The sequence below is a fragment of the Bombina bombina genome, chromosome 2 (genome assembly GCF_027579735.1).
Source record: "Bombina bombina isolate aBomBom1 chromosome 2, aBomBom1.pri, whole genome shotgun sequence".
NCBI classification, from domain to species: Eukaryota; Metazoa; Chordata; class Amphibia; order Anura; family Bombinatoridae; genus Bombina; species Bombina bombina.
The window spans coordinates 234,912,693-234,932,009 of NC_069500.1; the positions used below are offsets into that span (position 1 = coordinate 234,912,693).

General features: G+C 34.8%; 1 protein-coding gene and 1 long non-coding RNA gene across 2 annotated transcripts in view; one reads left to right on the forward strand and one right to left on the reverse strand.

Moving 5' to 3' along the window:
- LOC128648679 (uncharacterized) overlaps positions 1-5,056 on the reverse strand; it is an 8,895-nt gene extending 3,839 nt beyond the window's left edge. The window contains exon 1 of the long non-coding RNA XR_008400613.1: positions 4,994-5,056. This is a non-coding gene — a long non-coding RNA (uncharacterized LOC128648679). The remainder of the gene's footprint in view (positions 1-4,993) is intronic.
- NR2F1 (nuclear receptor subfamily 2 group F member 1) lies at positions 3,475-13,259 on the forward strand. Its single transcript, XM_053701489.1, has 3 exons — positions 3,475-5,151; positions 6,945-7,472; positions 12,352-13,259. The coding sequence occupies exons 1-3, from the start codon at positions 4,722-4,724 to the stop codon at positions 12,630-12,632; spliced, it is 1,239 nt and encodes a 412-aa protein (XP_053557464.1). The 5' UTR covers positions 3,475-4,721; the 3' UTR covers positions 12,633-13,259.
- Positions 13,260-19,317: the final 6,058 nt, after the last annotated feature.

Here is a 19,317-nt window from a genome sequence, read left to right on the forward strand (position 1 = left end):
ATATATGGTCTCTAGTATGGTTAGGGGTTTAATTCAATAAACTATCTCATTTATTCAGATCAATCCTACTTTTTTATAATCAATAACTAATAATTACCCAGTTTGTTTAATACGTTCTTTATTATGATTATATAATAGACCCTGAGATAACTCGCTTTTATTTTATGTTTAGTTACATTTCTGCTACTTTTAAACATAATATTACACGTGAGGTTCACATAATATTATTATTGTAGTGTATTTTTCACAAATCAATAGCTATTGCACTTTGTGGGTATCTACTAAAATAGTTGCTTTCAGTTGTTGAAAGAGAAGCTTAAGTGATCTAAAGGATTAGACCTCCCTCTTTTTTTCCCTTTCAGAGGTTTTGCTCAAAATCGTAGTATATACCAACTGCCTTTTCTGGCCAATATGATTCATCTTAATGTGAAACTTTATCACCAACATATAATTCACCTAACCTTAGAATGTAAAACAGGTACATATTTTTGTGTTTGGATCCTACACCTATTTTTATTACATTATTCACACACACTATATATACAATATATATATATATATATATATATATATATATATATTTATTTATGTGTGTGTGTATGTATGTATATATATATATATATATATATATATATATATATATATATATATATATATATATATATATATATATATATATATATATATATTCATACACAAAAACATGAACCTGTTTTATATTTTAAGTTTAGGTAAATTATATGTTGGTGATAAAACACAAACCTGTTACTGCCAGTTTGTCTATAAAGTTCTTAATGATGAAACACTATTATTGTTTGATACTGTATGAATCTTTTGTGTGCAACAGTAAATAAAAAGTAATTATATTAAACATAAAGTCTCTATTGTTTAATATTCTTTTTTTCTCTATCTAAATGTATGTATGGATTAAATACTTGTTGCCTTTATCTGATGACACTATCTTGCAGAAAAAGTGTCTGGCATTGATCTTTTAATTAGGTGACCAAAAAAAAGCAATTGCAGATGAAGGTCATTAATACCTATGCTCTGTCTTCTCTCTTCTACTCGTGAATACCCCCTTTACCCTAAGTACAAGAAGTTCAACAGTCTTCAGTCTAATGCACATACATCTGTATGGTCCAGCAGAAATATGCTGTGCAGGCCCTTTTGGAAGCTCAAATTAAGACTAAATTAATATCAAATATGAACAATTATCCATCTTAATTATGTGTATATACACCGTGTAATTAATACAGGTTATACTAAATTCATATAAACTGATGTGGTAAAACTAAATGATATGTGTTACTTTTCAAACACAGTTGAATGCACTATATAAAAAACACACTGTTTACTTTTTAATATCTGCTATTATCTTCACTTTATGAGTGTTTTTTGTTTGTTTTTTGTCATGTACCCCTCACATCATACAATAACGGTTGTAATTCCTTGTTACATTTCTAATGCTATCACTTTGATTAGTGTGACAATTGTGTATTTATAAGCAGCTGTGATGAGAGTTGTGCCACTATCACTGCACGTTACAAATACACATTTATATGTAGGCAGCTGAGATGCTTTATTTACAAAGGATAAGAGTCAGATAATAAAACACAACAATACTACGAGCATGTGGATGAAATGAATGCGTAAAGATGAGTAGGAAGATACTCCAGTACTTGCCAGCTTGGGTTGATGCTCCCTGGATGGGAAGCAGAATAGCTCCAATGCTTAGCCCAGCCTCTGCTGCTGTGTGACGGTTTGTTCTGTGCTGCTGATCTACATCTTGTGCTCCCTTCTCTTCACACCCAGGAGGAAAATCTAAATGATACACAGGCAGAAGTTTCTTTTTGTCTGATTTAATCTTATTCGTTTCACCTTTTCAGTGAGCAGAAGACAGGAGGGAGAGTTTATTTGAAGAGAATCAGAGCCAGCAATGCAGCTCACTGTTGCATAGTCGCTAACATCCTTTTTATCAGTCCTTGTACAATAGAGGCGCTTGGCCACAGACCCTTTGAAAAATCTCTTCATTATTTGGGAAAAAAGAAATGACCGTTAACTATTCGGTTGGAAATTATCTGAAAATGTCATTAATGGATTCAATGCTACCCCCCCCCCCTACAGCCCAGCTACAGACAAGATGAGCATCCAGCTTATATTTAATTAGATCCTAGAATAAGAGATGGATGATAAAGCATTTAAATTTCACTTTCAGTTTTGCCAGAGGTTGTTGGGTACAACCTAGTTTGGCAGATCCAAACTTCACTTTAGCCAAGTTCTATTTAACACGTTGGCTGCCGGAGAGGGATTTAACAGGATTTGGCAACCAAGAAGTTATTTTTTTATTATTATTATTATTATTATTATTTTATAAATAACAAGAATGATTTATGAAGCAGCAATACCACACCCTAAGTCACATACAAGCAAAAAGTTTGAGCGATCCCTGGCCGAGTAGCAATGTGTGGATCCATACTGTTTAAATGAGAAATGTTCCCAAAGTGCAGATGATGTGAATCTTCCCAGTGTAGGGGCCAGTAGCTGCACTGTATAAGCTCTGCTCGTGTACTGTACGCTAGATGGCAGCCCCATCCAGCAATTCTCTCACTCACTGGCAATTCTCTAGCAGGGTCCTTATTCTGGGACTCTTACTTACAGGCATTGATCTTCCCAGACAACAAAAAGGAGCTTATCATTGTTTCATTAATAATTATTGTAACATCACAGCTGTCTGGAGAACGTTTCAAACACAGTCTAAAGGCTTTCTAAAGTGAAACAAATGTAACACTTATGTATACATATAATGTGTATGTGCCTGCCTAGCACTATAATCATATATACTTAGGTATACTTATACATTAGATATTTGCTATTATGTATGAATTTTATACATAAATATATATATTGTTATCCACCACAGCTATATATATACACACACACAATAAAGAATAAAATGATGGCATAAAGAGTTACAAATAAATGACAGATATACAAACTAGACTAGTGTAGAGATCTTTTTATGAATCACACATTTGCGTACACTTTATTGAGAGTCATTAAGATACACACGCATAGAACTCTATCACCCAACACCTCTTTATTTTTTTTTTACATCTTTATCTTCCCATCTCACAACTTCTGCAGAAATAAAATGTTCCCATCATCCACCCCAGCCAGTGTATTTGTGCTCTTGTGCGCCCGTAGACGACCCATACTAATCAGGTCTCAAAGTAAATAGCAGCGGGCAGGGCGATCTCAATGAAAATTGTGCTTGTCGGAGACCCCCCTCCTTCCCCCCCTTTCTCCCAGCCCCAGTGGTAGGTAACAAGGCAATAGAGGAAGAGAGGGAGACGCGATCCAACCAATGGACGGCAAGGGGCGTGGCTAACCTTAACCTCCCATTTTCTCTCCCCCCAATTCAGGGCTCTGACCAGTCAGTCGCCTTTGATTATCAGTTGCCAGCAGCCCCTCTCTTGGCTCCTTGACACGAGCTCCATATAAGGCAGCGATCTCCATAGAAACGTGTCAGTTTCAATAGTAGTGTCAAAGTTCACTATATACAGACATTCGCGCAGATCCCCCTTTCGGAAACATTGCTCTGCTAGTCTTCCCGTTTAAACGCATTCATTTGTGTGTGTGTCTCTTTCTCACTCCCATCCTCTCTTTCACTCTCTCTTTATTGCATATTCTATTAGCTGCTGCTGCTTTTTTTTTTTTTTTTACCCCTTGTCTCTTTCACTTCATTCCTGCTGGAGAGGTTCAAACTACCAGTGACTCCTCATCAGATTGTTATTTTTTTATTATTTTTATCTTCCACTTTACATCATTTTTTTTGCTTCTTCAAGAGGATAAGAGGTCTCTTCTTCCCTTGACTTTTTTTTTTATAAACGAGTTGAATTTTACAGACTTCCAAGACACAAAAACAAAAAAGCTCCAATTGTTCGACCATCAGATTTCTTATGTCTCATTGCAATGATTATTGTCATTTTCATCACAAGGAATTAAAGAACAACAGAGAAAGAAGAAGATTTGTTTCTTGTATGTACTTTGGATCCATCCAATATATTTATTTTAATTTATTAGAGTTTTCAGCAATGAGAAATCGACGTCTTTGATTTATTTTATTTTAGATTTTCTCTCACAAAAAAAATAATAATAAAAGAAAAGCAGAACTGTCTGATCTCCAAGCAGCTCTGGATCAGGTCTCACAAGGCTGCTCATGTGAATGGCTGGCTGCATTTTGCCCTGGATTTGGCCTCCGGACACTTCTAAGCCCTGATCATTTTTTTATAAAGATTTATTCTTTTCCCTCCCACAGAGCCTCGGTCACTGTGAGCAGCACAAGCAGCAGCAGCAGCTCTGCCCCTGGCCGCTCTGTGTGCACTGGGGAGATCGGGGGTTGCTCGTCCTGCCGCCTCCCTGACGCTGAACCCTCCTACAGCTGAGCCCCAGCCGCCTGCAACAACCAGGGAAGCAGCAAATATAAAGAGACAGGGGGACTGCAGGGAGGGGGCACTTATTCCTCACAGCAGCAGCCACGGTACCAGACACTCTCACCTTTTATTCCTGCTCGCTGCAAAAAGGGGGAAATCCCTTGAAAGAAACAGCAAAGGAAACGGCTCCCATCAGCGGCAACCACGGCAGAGACCGCCAGCTTTTTCTTTTCCTCCAAAATAAAATCCCCCCAGACCTCGCTCTCCAGCACTTTTTGGGCCCGAGATATGGCAATGGTAGTTAGCAGCTGGAGAGATCCGCAGGAAGACGTGGCCGGGGGGAATCCAGGAGGCCCTAACCCGGGGGCAGCGCAGCCTGCAAGGGATCAAGCACAAGCCCCCTCCGCAGCCCCCCACACGCCGCAGACCCCCAGCCAGCCGGGGCCACCGTCTACCCCAGGCGCGGCAGGGGACAAGGGACAGCAGGGCTCGGGCCAGCAGCACATAGAGTGCGTGGTGTGCGGGGACAAGTCCAGCGGGAAGCACTATGGCCAATTCACCTGCGAGGGCTGCAAAAGTTTCTTCAAGAGGAGCGTCCGGAGGAACTTAACCTACACTTGCCGTGCCAATAGGAACTGTCCTATAGACCAGCACCACCGGAACCAGTGCCAGTACTGCCGCCTGAAGAAGTGTCTGAAAGTGGGCATGAGGAGGGAAGGTGAATATCTCTTCTGTTCATTCTCTTTGTGTATTAATAGGAATCATTTCTTCTTCTGGGATGTCTCTGTCCTAAACTTGCTTGTCCCAGCCCTCCAAAAAGAAATACTTCTCTAGTCAACAAAATAACTGTTACTGTAATTAACCCCTTGACTGCCATGCAGTATATTGCAACCCCCTTCAATGGAGTAAAGTTAAAGTTAACCCTCCCCCCCAAAAAAGTGAGATTTAAAGTAGTTAGTAAATTGTTAAGAATTTAGTTTGTTATAAGAAATCCAATTCTCTTAAAAGTTTGAGCTCACTTCATCTCCTCTCTATCCACACTTGTCTGAAAAATGTCTCAACCAAACTTAAATTACAACAGAATTAATGAGCCCTTCCAATTTCATGAGACAATTCTTTCTCAATTAAGTTTATTTCTTCAATTATAGTTTCTAAATTGAGTTTCAAATTTGAGTGCAGCTCTTCTGTTTTTATTTTGCTGTATTTATTGGTGTATAAAAAAAATGAGAATAGAAACATATACAGTTCAGTTCAATCGGCCATGTACATAACAGCTTCAGTAAAATATATCTTGGGGCTATTATAAATGTTTAATTGCAAAGCATGTTATGCTCCACATAAAATACTTTCTATAATCCTACAGTCAGTAGTAAAGTAATTAAATATGTGTATCTGAAACAACATTACAACTTTCCTCATAGTCTATACAGATAATTATTATATTATTATGTAAAAAAATATATAGTGTTTAACATAACCCAACAAAACAGTAGCTATAATTATAACAGCAATGTATATATTAAATTAGATTCTAATATAGATAAAACAAAGTAAAAAAAAATTTAACTGTCAAGTCATGAAAAATATAATAAAAATGTAAATGTTATATTTGCTGTCATATTTTTTTAAGTATTAGGTGTTTACAGTAGAGATAAAGTAGGTGCTTTGGCACTTGCTGAAGTCACCATATTTACATATCCAAAAAAAAAATCACTTTGGTCAGCTTTAGAAACTCCAAGCATAAATAAGCATTGCTTACGTTTTGCATTCATGCAGCTAATGAATACAGGGGTATTGCATCTCCATGCTTGGCTATTCACTCTGCAAGAACACTGCTATGCTTTGCAGATGTAGGAAGCCTTAAATATATTTGTTGACTTTCTGGATACTAATTCAGCAGAATGTTTAACTATTGTAAGTTATTTTGCTTTTCCTTTCTGCTATAAAATCTTATATATAGTATGGTGCATGCTTAAAACAAAAAAATACTTTTTTATAGCAAGTGTAATACATAATACAAAAAGTATCAACAGTATACTTATTTACTGCAAAGCAAAGGAAAATATATTTATATATAATATTGTTAATACTTATAATTGCAGTTATCACTGTGATTTTGTAGGTTAGGAAATATAACTGCACCTATAAAATGACAACTGCCTAAAATGTTGTATCTCTTAAAAAGCTGGCTGTGTTTTTTATTATTATTGTTTGGTTTGATGTCTTAATTGTTCTGTTGCAATAGCTGTGCAGTAGCTGGGAATGCATTTCAGTGTTTGTTTATAGTGTGTATGTTACCGTGATAACAAAGTATAATGTGTTTATATATATAGTATGTGTGTGTGTGTAATATATATATATATATATATATATATATATATATATATACACATACATATACACACATACATATATATATATATATATATACAGACACACAATATGAATCTAGTTGGTGTTTTTTCCAGCCCTGGTTGCACATTTCCTCTTCTTTCTCTTTGTTTTTGTCAGCGGTTCAGCGAGGTCGAATGCCTCCAACCCAGCCGAACCCAGGCCAGTACGCATTGACGAATGGAGACCCCCTGAATGGCCACTGCTATCTGTCTGGATACATCTCTCTGCTGCTGCGGGCTGAGCCCTACCCCACGTCCCGCTATGGCAGCCAGTGCATGCAGCCAAACAACATCATGGGCATCGAGAACATCTGCGAGCTGGCGGCCAGGCTGCTATTCAGTGCAGTGGAGTGGGCCAGGAACATCCCCTTCTTCCCAGACCTTCAGATCACAGACCAGGTGGCTCTGCTCAGGCTGACTTGGAGCGAGTTGTTTGTGCTGAATGCAGCCCAGTGCTCAATGCCCCTCCATGTGGCCCCTCTCCTGGCCGCCGCTGGCCTACACGCTTCACCCATGTCCGCAGACCGGGTGGTGGCATTTATGGACCACATCAGAATCTTCCAGGAGCAAGTGGAGAAGCTCAAGGCCTTGCATGTAGACTCTGCAGAATACAGCTGTCTCAAAGCCATCGTCTTGTTTACATCAGGTGAGTGATAGACTGATGCTACCAGGGGTCTGCCAGGGCTGGGGGCAAACAGGTGCTGCACAGGGCCACCTGGGCCTACTTCTCAATAGCCCTAAAGTATTTGTTTATGCTGGTGACACCCCCAGGAACTACTTTACTGTAGTCCAAAGCCATAAGCATTTAAATGCAGCTAACAAGGAAATGTACAGTGGCAATATTATGCAATGGTGTCCATTACTGCATTCTATTTGTATATCACTAGGAATTATGGGAAATAGGTGTATGTAAACAATGCTATAAAATAGAACATTTCAATACAAAAACCTGTATATACAGATGAAAGAATATGAACTAAATATACAAATATGCAATGTCATCCTCACTGTAATAGAATAATATACAAATAATAATACCCGGAACTATTAAGTTATACATACAGTGGTAAATGTTTTCATTATTCTAGTCCAATACAAAATGAAAATACAAATATATATATATATATATATATATATATATATATATATATATATATATATATATATATATATATATATATATATATATATATATATATATATAGTAATAATAAACGATCCAGAATATTCGAGTATAAATATTCAGCTAACCATTAAGAATGTATTATTTTTTCATCATGAGCACTAATTCTGTATGACACCCTTAGCTAAAGGCTGAGAATTTCTGAGCTATACAAACACTCACTCATCTAAGGGCCCATGTTGGCTGCTGTGGGATCCCAGCTGGGATATTTCCTCAGCTATATCTCATCTACACAAGACAAGGGATTCCTCAGCCATCATTGGAGATGTGATGAATTATAGTGTAGATGGTGCCAGGCAGCTAAAATGTAACATTTTTGTGTTCAGTCTTATGAAATTGAACTTTGATCTATAATGTGTGTATTGTGTGTGTGTGTGTGATGTGCATTGTCTGTGTAATGTGTGTATGTGTTTGTGAAGCATATGGATATAACCCCTTGCATGGTACAGGCAGTATCAACATCAAGGAAGTGAATGAGTTAATTATATTCTTCACCAAAATTGCATAAAATCCATGATATTCTAAATGCTGAAAAAAGCATTTTATATATCCTTCCTTTATTTTATTCAAGATTCGCTCCAAAGTAAAAAAAAAATCCGATTTTTTTGTTTTACTATAGAAATATATAAGCCATAAAAATAACGGCTACATTTCCAGTTATAAATCATTTTGCTATGGAAACCACACTCCTATTAAATATTTAACAGATTGTCTGAAAAACAGCAAATTAACTGCAGGCAATGGTTGCATGAATGCATACGTGCTTATAATTCTCTGTAAAAGAGCTTAAAATCGAGCACTTACATGATCAAGGAGGGACAGTCGCTTACATTATGTCTATATAACAAGCAAAAGACATATTTAATGAGAAATGAATTCTAACAGCATTTTGTCTGGCTGCCATATGTAAACAAAGCAAATAAACCTGTATTCCAATAGCTAATTCATTTTGGAATCTCCCTTACATTTAATTATCTGCTGCAATAATTTTTTTTATAAAGATTAGCCAAATTTATTCAGATTTAAAATTAAATAAAATAGAAATGGCCCTTTTACTGGAATAGCAAGCCCATTAGATAGGCCTGCTGGCAGGAAACACCATAGCATTTGAACATCCGCATCCTGCAAGCAAAATATCATTTTAGTGGCATGGAATTCCTTTTTTAAATGAGGACAGATTTCTTAAGGTGCCAATCTAGGGTTAATATCGATTGGTGCCCCCCCAAAAATATATATATACTAGAGGCTGGTATTGCATTGGTAATGTATGTTTGTCATATCATATATATTCTTTGACTGCCCCCTTGTACATTCAGTGCAAATGCAGTCATGCAGTATGTATGAAAATGTTGGTGTATTTTTTTTAGCAAAAGAAAATATTTAAACACTAAAATATTATCACAACGTTTCGGGTGCATTCATATGTAAATACTTTATTAAATCCTGATTTAAAAAAATACTACTTATAAACAAAGTGCGATGCATTACAAAATAAATGACTGTACATAAAAATACAAAGCAAGATACACTACTGTCAGTAACAGAGATGTGTCAGTAGAAGACGTCCAATTAGCAACAGATGAACATAAGGCATCTGCAGTGTAAAAAGTTCTTTCTACAATCTAGTACAGAAACGTTTCTAATTTATTAAGGCAATAGGTTAATTCAGCAAAGGGGACCACAAGTTGTAATAATTAATTATTTGGAAGAAATAGTGTGCAAGTGCTAGTTAGTAAATATGTTTTGTGTTTATTCCAACTACCACCTCAGCTCCCCTCCCCCAATAATAATTCACTTTACAACTTTGACTATACTTGTTTTGGTTGTTGGTCTCTGGGGAGCTCTCTAAACAGTTTATTATTCTTACAAATGTAATTTTAAGTGATGAAAAATGTCATTTAAAAAAATAATTTAAAAACGTGTGTTTGTAAGGATAACTATTATATGTTGGCATTAAGCCCCCATGTTGTGGTTTTATGTAGACTCCGGATAATATTTTCAACCCCGGACTATTTGGACGACGTCCAAAGGTCAGGTCATGATGACACAAGTCTACCTTTAAACTGTATTTATTCACATAGTAAAAACACATATATATTGTAAGTAAAAGCTACAAAGGAAAGTACCACCAGTGTTGAGTATTTATATAATTAATCCACTCAGTCTTAAGAAAAGCAAGTTGTTTGAGAACTCTTAAAATATATGAAGTATCAGCAGTATAATTGTTAGGATACACTTAGGTTTGTGAAACGTAAATCAGGTGACACTTAACTTATATATTTGTAATCCACCAACTATAGTAATAACAAGTATTAATATTTTGGACTACACTAGAAATACATGTACTTAATAAGATATATATATTTAATATGTGATTAACTTGATTCTGATATTGTCTGTTGCTGACTTACCTACATGGTTAAGTTATGGGTATAAACTTTTTAAGCAACCCCACTGGTTGAGACCATCAGAGTTAGTTGCTCACGTGCTGATATAATGTATTTAGGATACAAACAAGACTTTTCAGGTTTACATGATGCAATGTGCTTATTATGCTTATATATGTAGCAAACTTGATGCTGCCTAAAATAATCATGTTCTAACATAGCAGCCACTATTATTTTATACATTATATAGACTGTTTAATACTGAATCCTACTATGTAAAATATGATTTTTCAAACAAAATAAATATTAAATTAAGACCAAACAGCAACAGTATAAACTGGCCTGAGTAAATAAATAAAACCTGATTATTAGGCCTGGGGCATTGCACCACCAAAGGTATTAGTGAAATACAGATGTAAACGGAACACAAGCTAATGTGGTGGAGCTCAGTGAAATATTATATATCTGAGAGCTGATTATAACTTCACAAACCCTATTTGTTACCATTTGCATGTTTGCTCCGGGCAGTTGTATTTATTGTAAGCTCCTCAAAGAATTTTTTTTCAAGGGGAAGTGATCTGCCAGAGAAAAAAAAATTACACCAACTCTTTTCATCATCTAATTTTTCTAGGTGCGAGCATATTCATTTTGTTTTACAAATGTTTTATTATTTAATTGTTTATCTACTAATATTTCTATATGTTTTTTGATCGACTGCGCATTTTTGGTTATCTGCAATCAAACGTATTAATACTAAATTTGAGCTATATTATATCATATATATATATATATATATATATATATACATACCCTTAAACCCTTACACGTTTACATGTAAACAACTATATAGTATAGTCCTGCTATTTTAGAAGATGTTATTTCAGTGCAACATACACTAGACAATTCTGTAAAGACACAAATACTGGTATATTCTGTCAACTATTGGATATTAAACTGATATGTTAAACACTTTTTTCGCAGGAAATGTTATAGATGTTCTAATTTATTGCTAGCAAGCATAAACTAAATTTATGTTATAAGCATTACACACCCAGCTTTTTGTTAATTATATATGTTTAGTACCAAAGGTACTTATTGTACAAATGTGTTTATGACGATCAGGCAGTGAGGAGTTTCATTGGGACCAATTGTACTCTTTCTATCATATTTTTGTATATTGCAGATGTGTTTTTGAACAACTCTTATACAGTTCACCTTATTATGTAACATTAAATCAGCCTAGTACCTTTATTCTGAGCATGTTCAATGTTGTTAATATATTGCCAATAATATGTTATCCAAGTCACTGATACATGTAAACACCATTAGTGACCTAGTGAATTTAAAGCTGGAACATGCACCTACCATTACTAAGTTTACAGAAGGTTAAGGGTATAATATATTTTCTATATTCATGCATTATATTAAAATGTGTGCAAAATAATAATTGATAGCATACTTGCACACATATTCAGGGCTCATTCTCAGATAAAGCTTCCGCTTTCAGCTTTAGATATATATTTTAACAGATGAGTAAACTAGAGCATATTAGTGTTTAGATGAGAAGATGGTCTAGTCTGCAGAGCTCCTTCTTGTTGATTAACCCATAGGCTTTTCAAAGACAGAATTGCATCGTTGCCTATTGAGTTTGAGAAAACTAGTATCCAAGGGGTTACTAAGTGAGGATCTACTTGTTATGGTTGTTTTCTTTGGCTTATTACTCAATCCATGTGTTTATATACGCCTATATGTATCAATATAAACAATGTTATTTGATAGACGTCCGAATCTACTGAACCATGTAGGTTCCTTATATTTTATATTCACAGAAAAAAAAATGTTAATGTGTGTGAATTAATATTTTGAGAGATATAGTGAATGTAATCGCAAGGCCATCTTGCCATACTAATAGTTTGCCTTGTTTTTCTCCTCTCTGGTGCTGGTCCCCTATGTAGATGCATGTGGCCTGTCAGATGCTGCCCATATCGAGAGCCTACAGGAGAAATCTCAATGCGCCTTGGAGGAATATGTCAGAAGTCAGTACCCAAACCAACCAAGCCGGTTCGGCAAACTACTACTAAGGCTACCCTCCCTGCGTACAGTGTCCTCCTCTGTCATCGAACAGCTATTCTTCGTCCGCTTGGTAGGTAAAACCCCCATAGAAACCCTCATCAGAGATATGTTACTATCTGGAAGTAGCTTCAATTGGCCTTATATGTCAATTCAATGTTCCTAGAGAACAATAAAAGAGACAAAGAGGACCACATTCATGGCAACACACAAATCAAACCAAGCAAATATGGTGAGATGTAGACATAATTAATAAAGACTTCTTAGGATATCACTAAAAAGGACCTCGTGTATGGAACAGTGTGCAAAAAAACAAAAACCAAGGGGAATCTTCACATTAAACAATGAGTGAATGGCTCCTCGTGGATATACTGTGGACTGGAATGGATTTATTCTGTACTGAAATAAAAAAGGAACTGACAAGAAATCCTGTGTAGAAAACACGTGCACATATGTACCATGAACATTTGTTGTTGATTTTGTAATATATTAGTCTTTATTTTCATTTTTTTGTAAAATTGAAAGCATTGTATGCGCATAAAGAAACCAAGAAATATGAACTAGGGGAAATAACATTTTCCAAATAATTATAAAAAAAACTGTCCTGTGTCTAAGTATCTATATCTGTTTTGTATTTTTTCTGGTTCCAAACCAGATTTCTTGTAATTACCTACTAATAATTTTGATATAACCCTATGCTTCTTATAATGAGTGCGATATATGTTGTCGAAGCTATGTTCTTCAAGAATTAAAATTGAAGTGATTTAAACAAAATAAAAAGACTTTAGCAAAATGAGAGTGTTTTTGTTGTATGGCAGATTATCAGACTATGCCTTACTGGTACAATTCCTATGGCAAACAATGTTGAAAATAGAAAAAAAAAGAGGGGAAAATTGTTATGCTTGTGTGTCTTTTTCTAAGAAATGGGTTCACAAATCAATATTGCCACAAATTATTAGCTTTTTCTATCCCAGGTCATTTAATCAGCAAATTAATTTATCTTGGTGATTGATAGATATTCCTTTTCGCAATCTAGATGATGCTTTGCTATTAATTATTGTATAAATTTAACAGTTATATGTGTGTGGTTTTTATTCCATTAATTTTTTATTCATATATCATTTAAATAATTCTATAAGCAATGGAATACACGTGATTGTTTTGTATGTGCAAATATGAATATTTTGAGAAGAGAATGGATTTCTCTGTGCTGCTATTGTGTACAAAATAGGTTTTTCTCAGTTCTGAAAGGTGAACAATGTAGCAAGATATGACATTTTTTATCTTTTTTTTTTTTTTTTTTTTGCTATCTTTGCAAGCAATCATAATATTTCCTCTTCCCTCTCTGCGTAAAGGGTATTCCCAATATTTTAATACAGATATCTTAGCAGAGGTTTCTCACACTGGGTGGTACATACATGTATTTCATAGGTTTCATTCTACTGTGGCTATAAGAAATAGAATTGGAGATATGTGCATTTCCTTGCTCCCATCTAACGCACACAATTTTAATTTAAAAACCGGTTCCATAATAGAGCTCCTTTGAAGGGAAAGGTTTGACTATGCTTATGGCTCCTGGTGCAGATCCATCTAACAGCTTTCAGTGCATTAATGTTTTATAGAATCTGAGACAGATCTGTAAGAACACATACTGCCAAGGGAGCTCTTTCTTAACGTATTAATAACGATGAGTCTTTAAGAAAAAATAACACCCCCCAAACAAACTGGGAAAGGCTGGATTTTCAATTTGAGCAGTTATTGGCAATGTTTTTATATTTGTCATGTGCAGAGTGTAGTGAGCAGGTTTGTTCAGTGTACATTAACGATAACTCTATAAGAGAGGAGGAGACAGAAAAGATGTGTATATGTCTTAGAGACAAAAAGTGACAATCTCTGTAGAAATGAGGCTTAAAATGGGCATAATAGATAGGAGGAAACAGAAAGAGGGATACATAGAGAAATCAAGTTAGAGATGCAAATATATTCATGTTGATAGTGATCATGGGAACTGCACAGTAAATTTCCTATTAGAAGTCTCAGCTTTAACATTTGGTATTACAGCCTGGTGTTCTGTGATCTGTTAGCAGGATGACTGTATGACATCATACATTGCTTAAAGTGAGATCTTCCTGCATAAGTAGCTACATGTAATAGATAGAAGAGATACAGCAAACATTTTGTTCAGGATCAGATATAATCATGGGAGTCCTATATTAAAAACACAAATGCTGTTGTGCAAATTTAGACTTTTTTTTTCAACAAATACTAACTTGTGCCTTTTGACTCTATATAAATATTTAAAGACCACTCAGACATAATAAATGTAAGGAAGCGCACTCATATTGTAAACCATTCATTTGTTTTATTGCAATACTTTTGAAGATAATCTTATTCCAAATATTGCTGTTAGATTTTTTTTAATGACCTTTAAATGAGGGGATTTCGTATTTCACATTCTATCAATTATATTTCACTTACAGGTGAGAAATATCAATTTGAAACATATATATGTTTTTTGTTGTATTGTATTATATTATTTTAAGTTCTCCTTAGATCATTTTGCTGAATTATATTAATTATCAGTGTTAAATATTGAACAATCTAACATTCTTTTTTTTAAGTTTAAATATATTTTGGGATGCTTCCATTTTATTAGTAATTTATGTTAATTTCTATATCAACATTACTTAACCATGATTTGCACACAAAAAAACTTTTGCGCTGTGATAAAATGAAATTGAATATATCAGATTTTGTAGTTTCTGATTTTGTAAACTGTATAAAAGCGATTTAATGGATTGTAGTTTTATTCACAGAGCAATAGGAAGTTACAACCCCTACATACATGTTTATGAGTAAGCACATTTTGGAAGGTTTCAAATTAGATTCAGGAATTTAGTTTAAATCATCAACTGGATGACTGGTTTATATTTTTGACTTTGATAAATGGGGTAATTCCAAAGCTATTTAACTTGAAACTTTACTGAGAATTGTCAACTCTCGTCTTGTAAATGTTTCCTTTGCTAATACAATATTCTCAAGTATTTTTTTTTTACTCTGATTGTGTTTGGTGGCTATAACCTACTTATGGCTTGTACTCCAGTGGATTCTAAATAATATGCTTTAGGTGCATTATTTTATGCAGGTTGTTATTAGTGGAATATTTTTAAAAACTTTATATTGCTCAGTCTTTTAGGTCAATTAACCCCTTGGATGTCAGCTAGCGCTGCAACCGATATGTAATTAAGATTAGAATTTAAATCAACCATTATAAAGTTATCTATAACCTAATATATGTTGCCTTACACTGACTATCTCTGATTAAACAAACGCCACATAGTTTCATATTGGATAATATTTTCCAAATACTAAATTATTTTTATTCTTTTATTTACAAATGTTTATTTTTAAAAATAAAAGCAACCCCGTTGCTGTTAATTAAGTGCACCATATCATTTAATTTTGTTTGCTTTTATGCTTGGCACTGACATTTTAATATTGTAATATAGTTAAGTAAAATGCTTTATTGTATGGGAAGTTTGAATAATATGTTTGGTGAAAAAAAAAAAGATAAAAAGTGAAATTGAATGATTAATATTTTAAAAGAAAAAGTTTCACATTAGTTTTGGACTGTAAAAAGGAATGATTTATTCTTCATCTGTGTAGGATGGGGGTAAACATCCAATTGGAAAGATGATAGATAGATAGATAGATAGATAGATAGATAGATAGATAGATAGATAGATAGATATGGATAGACAGATTAAAATTGATTATTATATTTTATTTTTAGATAGCTGGGAATCGAGTGAGCATTGAATCCTATAGCAATGGTAACAAAACACAGAATAGATGAACCATATTTGGGACATTTTGACCTAAGCTTTCAGCATAGCATCTCAATTTGGTTCATTCTCTCTTTTGATTGTAAAATGACAAATCAGCTATGAACTATCCATGTAGTTTGTTAGCAATGACATTACAATCCCCACTACAAAGGTCAGGGCAACACTGTGTAGTGGTGTAAAGCATTACATGAGAAATGCTCGCACTATTTGTACATGTGGTGTGATTTGTTGTTTTCAGAGCTGCCCTATTTTCTTGCACTAATGATGTGATGATCACTGTTAACAGAAAGTGATAAAGTAACTGGATTTGCAGGAGGGAGGGGGATAGGAGTCACAAGAGGGTACTAATAAAACTCTTGTTAAACTTCTTACTCAGGATACATGACGTCCCTAGGTCTTTAGGAAGCCAAACATTTTTATTCCTAAATGAGTTAAATAGCCATTTACCTCTGTCGTGTTCTATTCATCAAGCCACAAGTCTAGGGCTCCTAACACGGAACTATTTGTTTGCTTACACAACCAGCTGGGTGCAATTTCACGTCTGAGATATCTATCTGAAAGCCTCTCTCATTTATTATCCCTACTTGTCAGGGAATCCATTTTGCAACTTTTCTCCTTCTTCACCTCTCTCTTTTTTATTTTTTTTATTTTTACACCAGGAGACCCAGTCTCCAATTCTAGTTAAATATCACCCTGTGTAATATTTGTCAAATTTGCTAACTTGACACCATTTTCTCATTTGTATTTAATTGCAATTGGCACCAATATATTTAATGGAGAAAATAAATATGAATTATTAATGTGTGATAAAGTTTTGGCTTAATCGCAAACCATTCAAATAATAAAAAAAATAATACTTTCCAAATTTTCTTTTTTTTTTTGTGCTCTTACCATATAATTACCATTTTCCCAGTAAAAATACATTTTCTGCATCCCCCGCTGTTTAACTGGTGCCTTCAAATAATTCTCAAGAACAAAATCAAACTGAGCATGAAACATTTTAAATATTGGGGACTGTCTGTGATTCCTGTGTGGTCTAAGTGAATGTTAAATTGTTCAGGTAATATTTGTGCATGGGTTCTTTTCAAGCCAGTTGCATTATATTTAAATAAACAATGACATAGTATTTATTTGTGTAATAAATCCACCCCTATATGTGTGCAGCACAGACTGTTCTCAGTGTTCTGTGCTATATTGATATAATAGGATATCTAATCTTTCTCACCAACATGACAAAAGATTCACTGTTAGTAATGGCACTGATGACTGTATAATTGTGTATATACATCTTGTCTGCAGAATCCTCAGTCAAGGTTAACCCCTTGGCTGCTGCTAAATCGTTGTGCAATCTGTTGCAGCCTTGTTTGTCAGACACATATTTGCTTAAGAAGTGAATTAAACATGGTTGTGGGAATCTATGTGTGGTTTCATGAAACATATATTTTTTATCTTCAGCAGGAAAGGGTTAATGCAATGGGCAGGTTGGATCTAGGATGTATAAAATACTAGGATCTGTAAAGGATGGATTGGTGTTCTTTAAGGATAAGCAAGTTGCTTGCTCTGAGAGATGCTTTGTGTTGATTTAGGGAGACATTTGCTGTATATAACGTTTAGGACTGATAATATCACTACTTGGCGAGATAAATAAAGCACTGGTAAAACCAAGGGTCAGTTATTGATCCTCTTGCTTTCAAAGAAGGATGAAAAGTGATGTGAGTGAGGGGCAGTCAGTGAGAAGCTGGGGGGAGGGGAGAGTGAAGGGAAAAGGGGGAGAGAAGAGAGAGCTGGGGAGAGTGAGATGCAGTCTTCTTCCAGCACTAGACTCATTAGCATTCCCAGCCCATGGACCTCCACTGACAACTAACAGAGATATCCAGCACTGAACTAGGCCTCCTCTTCTTTTGTCTTCAGATCTCTAAGAGCTGCAGATTTATATGTGAACACGAAAAGTGAACTCCAATTTGGCTCAAGAATAACCAGCATGTTGAAGATATTAAAGACATTTTTTTCATGATTACATATTTGTCAAGGGATTAAGAATCAAATAATAAAATAATGGATGTGTAAAAATGCAAGTGCACCATCCCAGAGCAAGATGCAATGCTTCCTGACTCAGATATAATGCTGCTGTTTTGCATTTCTCGATTTTTACATCTACATTAAAATGAATTGTATATCTAATTGTACACTATTAAAATCTCTCACAACCTCAAAAAACCATGGTCATTTCTTTGGAGCTCTGTGAATTTGTAATTTTGTTTTCATATTAATTGATGTCTATTGAGCCTTTTTCAGTGTTTATAGAAATTAGAATTTAGCTGGGTAGTCCACTCAAATTAGTCTGTGTTGACAGATGTTTATCACTTAGTAACTTATTTCCAAGTTTTTTTTTCTCTCTCTCTCTCCACTAAGCCCTTTGCCTAGCTTGGCTTTGTTGTTTTAAAATATGCATGTCTTTCAGGAATGCCAGTCACGAGCCCAAAGTTTCTGTCCAACCTCCCACATGAAATGATCCTTTTATAGGGAACTAGATATGTCTCAATCTGCACAACACTTAAAGCCTCTGGGTATGAGCACTGGTGCTTGCTCAAAAATAACTCAGCACAAACCAGTTTCTACCTAAAATCTTTACGAGTGTCTCCCAGGGAAGAATTATAGCTCAGATAATTACAGAAGTCAGCGGCCAGAGAGGGGGAGAAAAAGCCTGCAGGAGGAGGAAAGTAAGAATCTTTTTTTTTTTTTTTTTTTTAATTTATTTTTAATTTCCTATTCTCCTTTGAGCCTAAGTAGTTAACAACAATGTATCTCACACAATCAGGAGATTTTATCACTTCAGAGTATGTGTAAAATAATAATACATTGTATTTTATTGGACTGCATATTACATTCAATGTCACACATGATTCAAACTTATATATATAATTTTCTGTGGGTGTACAAATATGTGTTTTATTGAGACCAGGACATGTGATTTCGTTTGTTTTCATTTAATTATGTTGTGAG

Coding starts and splice junctions, on each gene's coding strand:
- NR2F1 (XM_053701489.1), top strand. CDS start 4,722: ATGGCAATGGTAGTTAGCAGCTGGAGAGATCCGCAGGAAGACGTGGCC. Junction 5,152..6,944: donor AGTGGGCATGAGGAGGGAAG/GTGAATATCTCT, acceptor TGTTTTTGTCAG/CGGTTCAGCGAGGTCGAATG. Junction 7,473..12,351: donor CATCGTCTTGTTTACATCAG/GTGAGTGATAGA, acceptor TCCCCTATGTAG/ATGCATGTGGCCTGTCAGAT.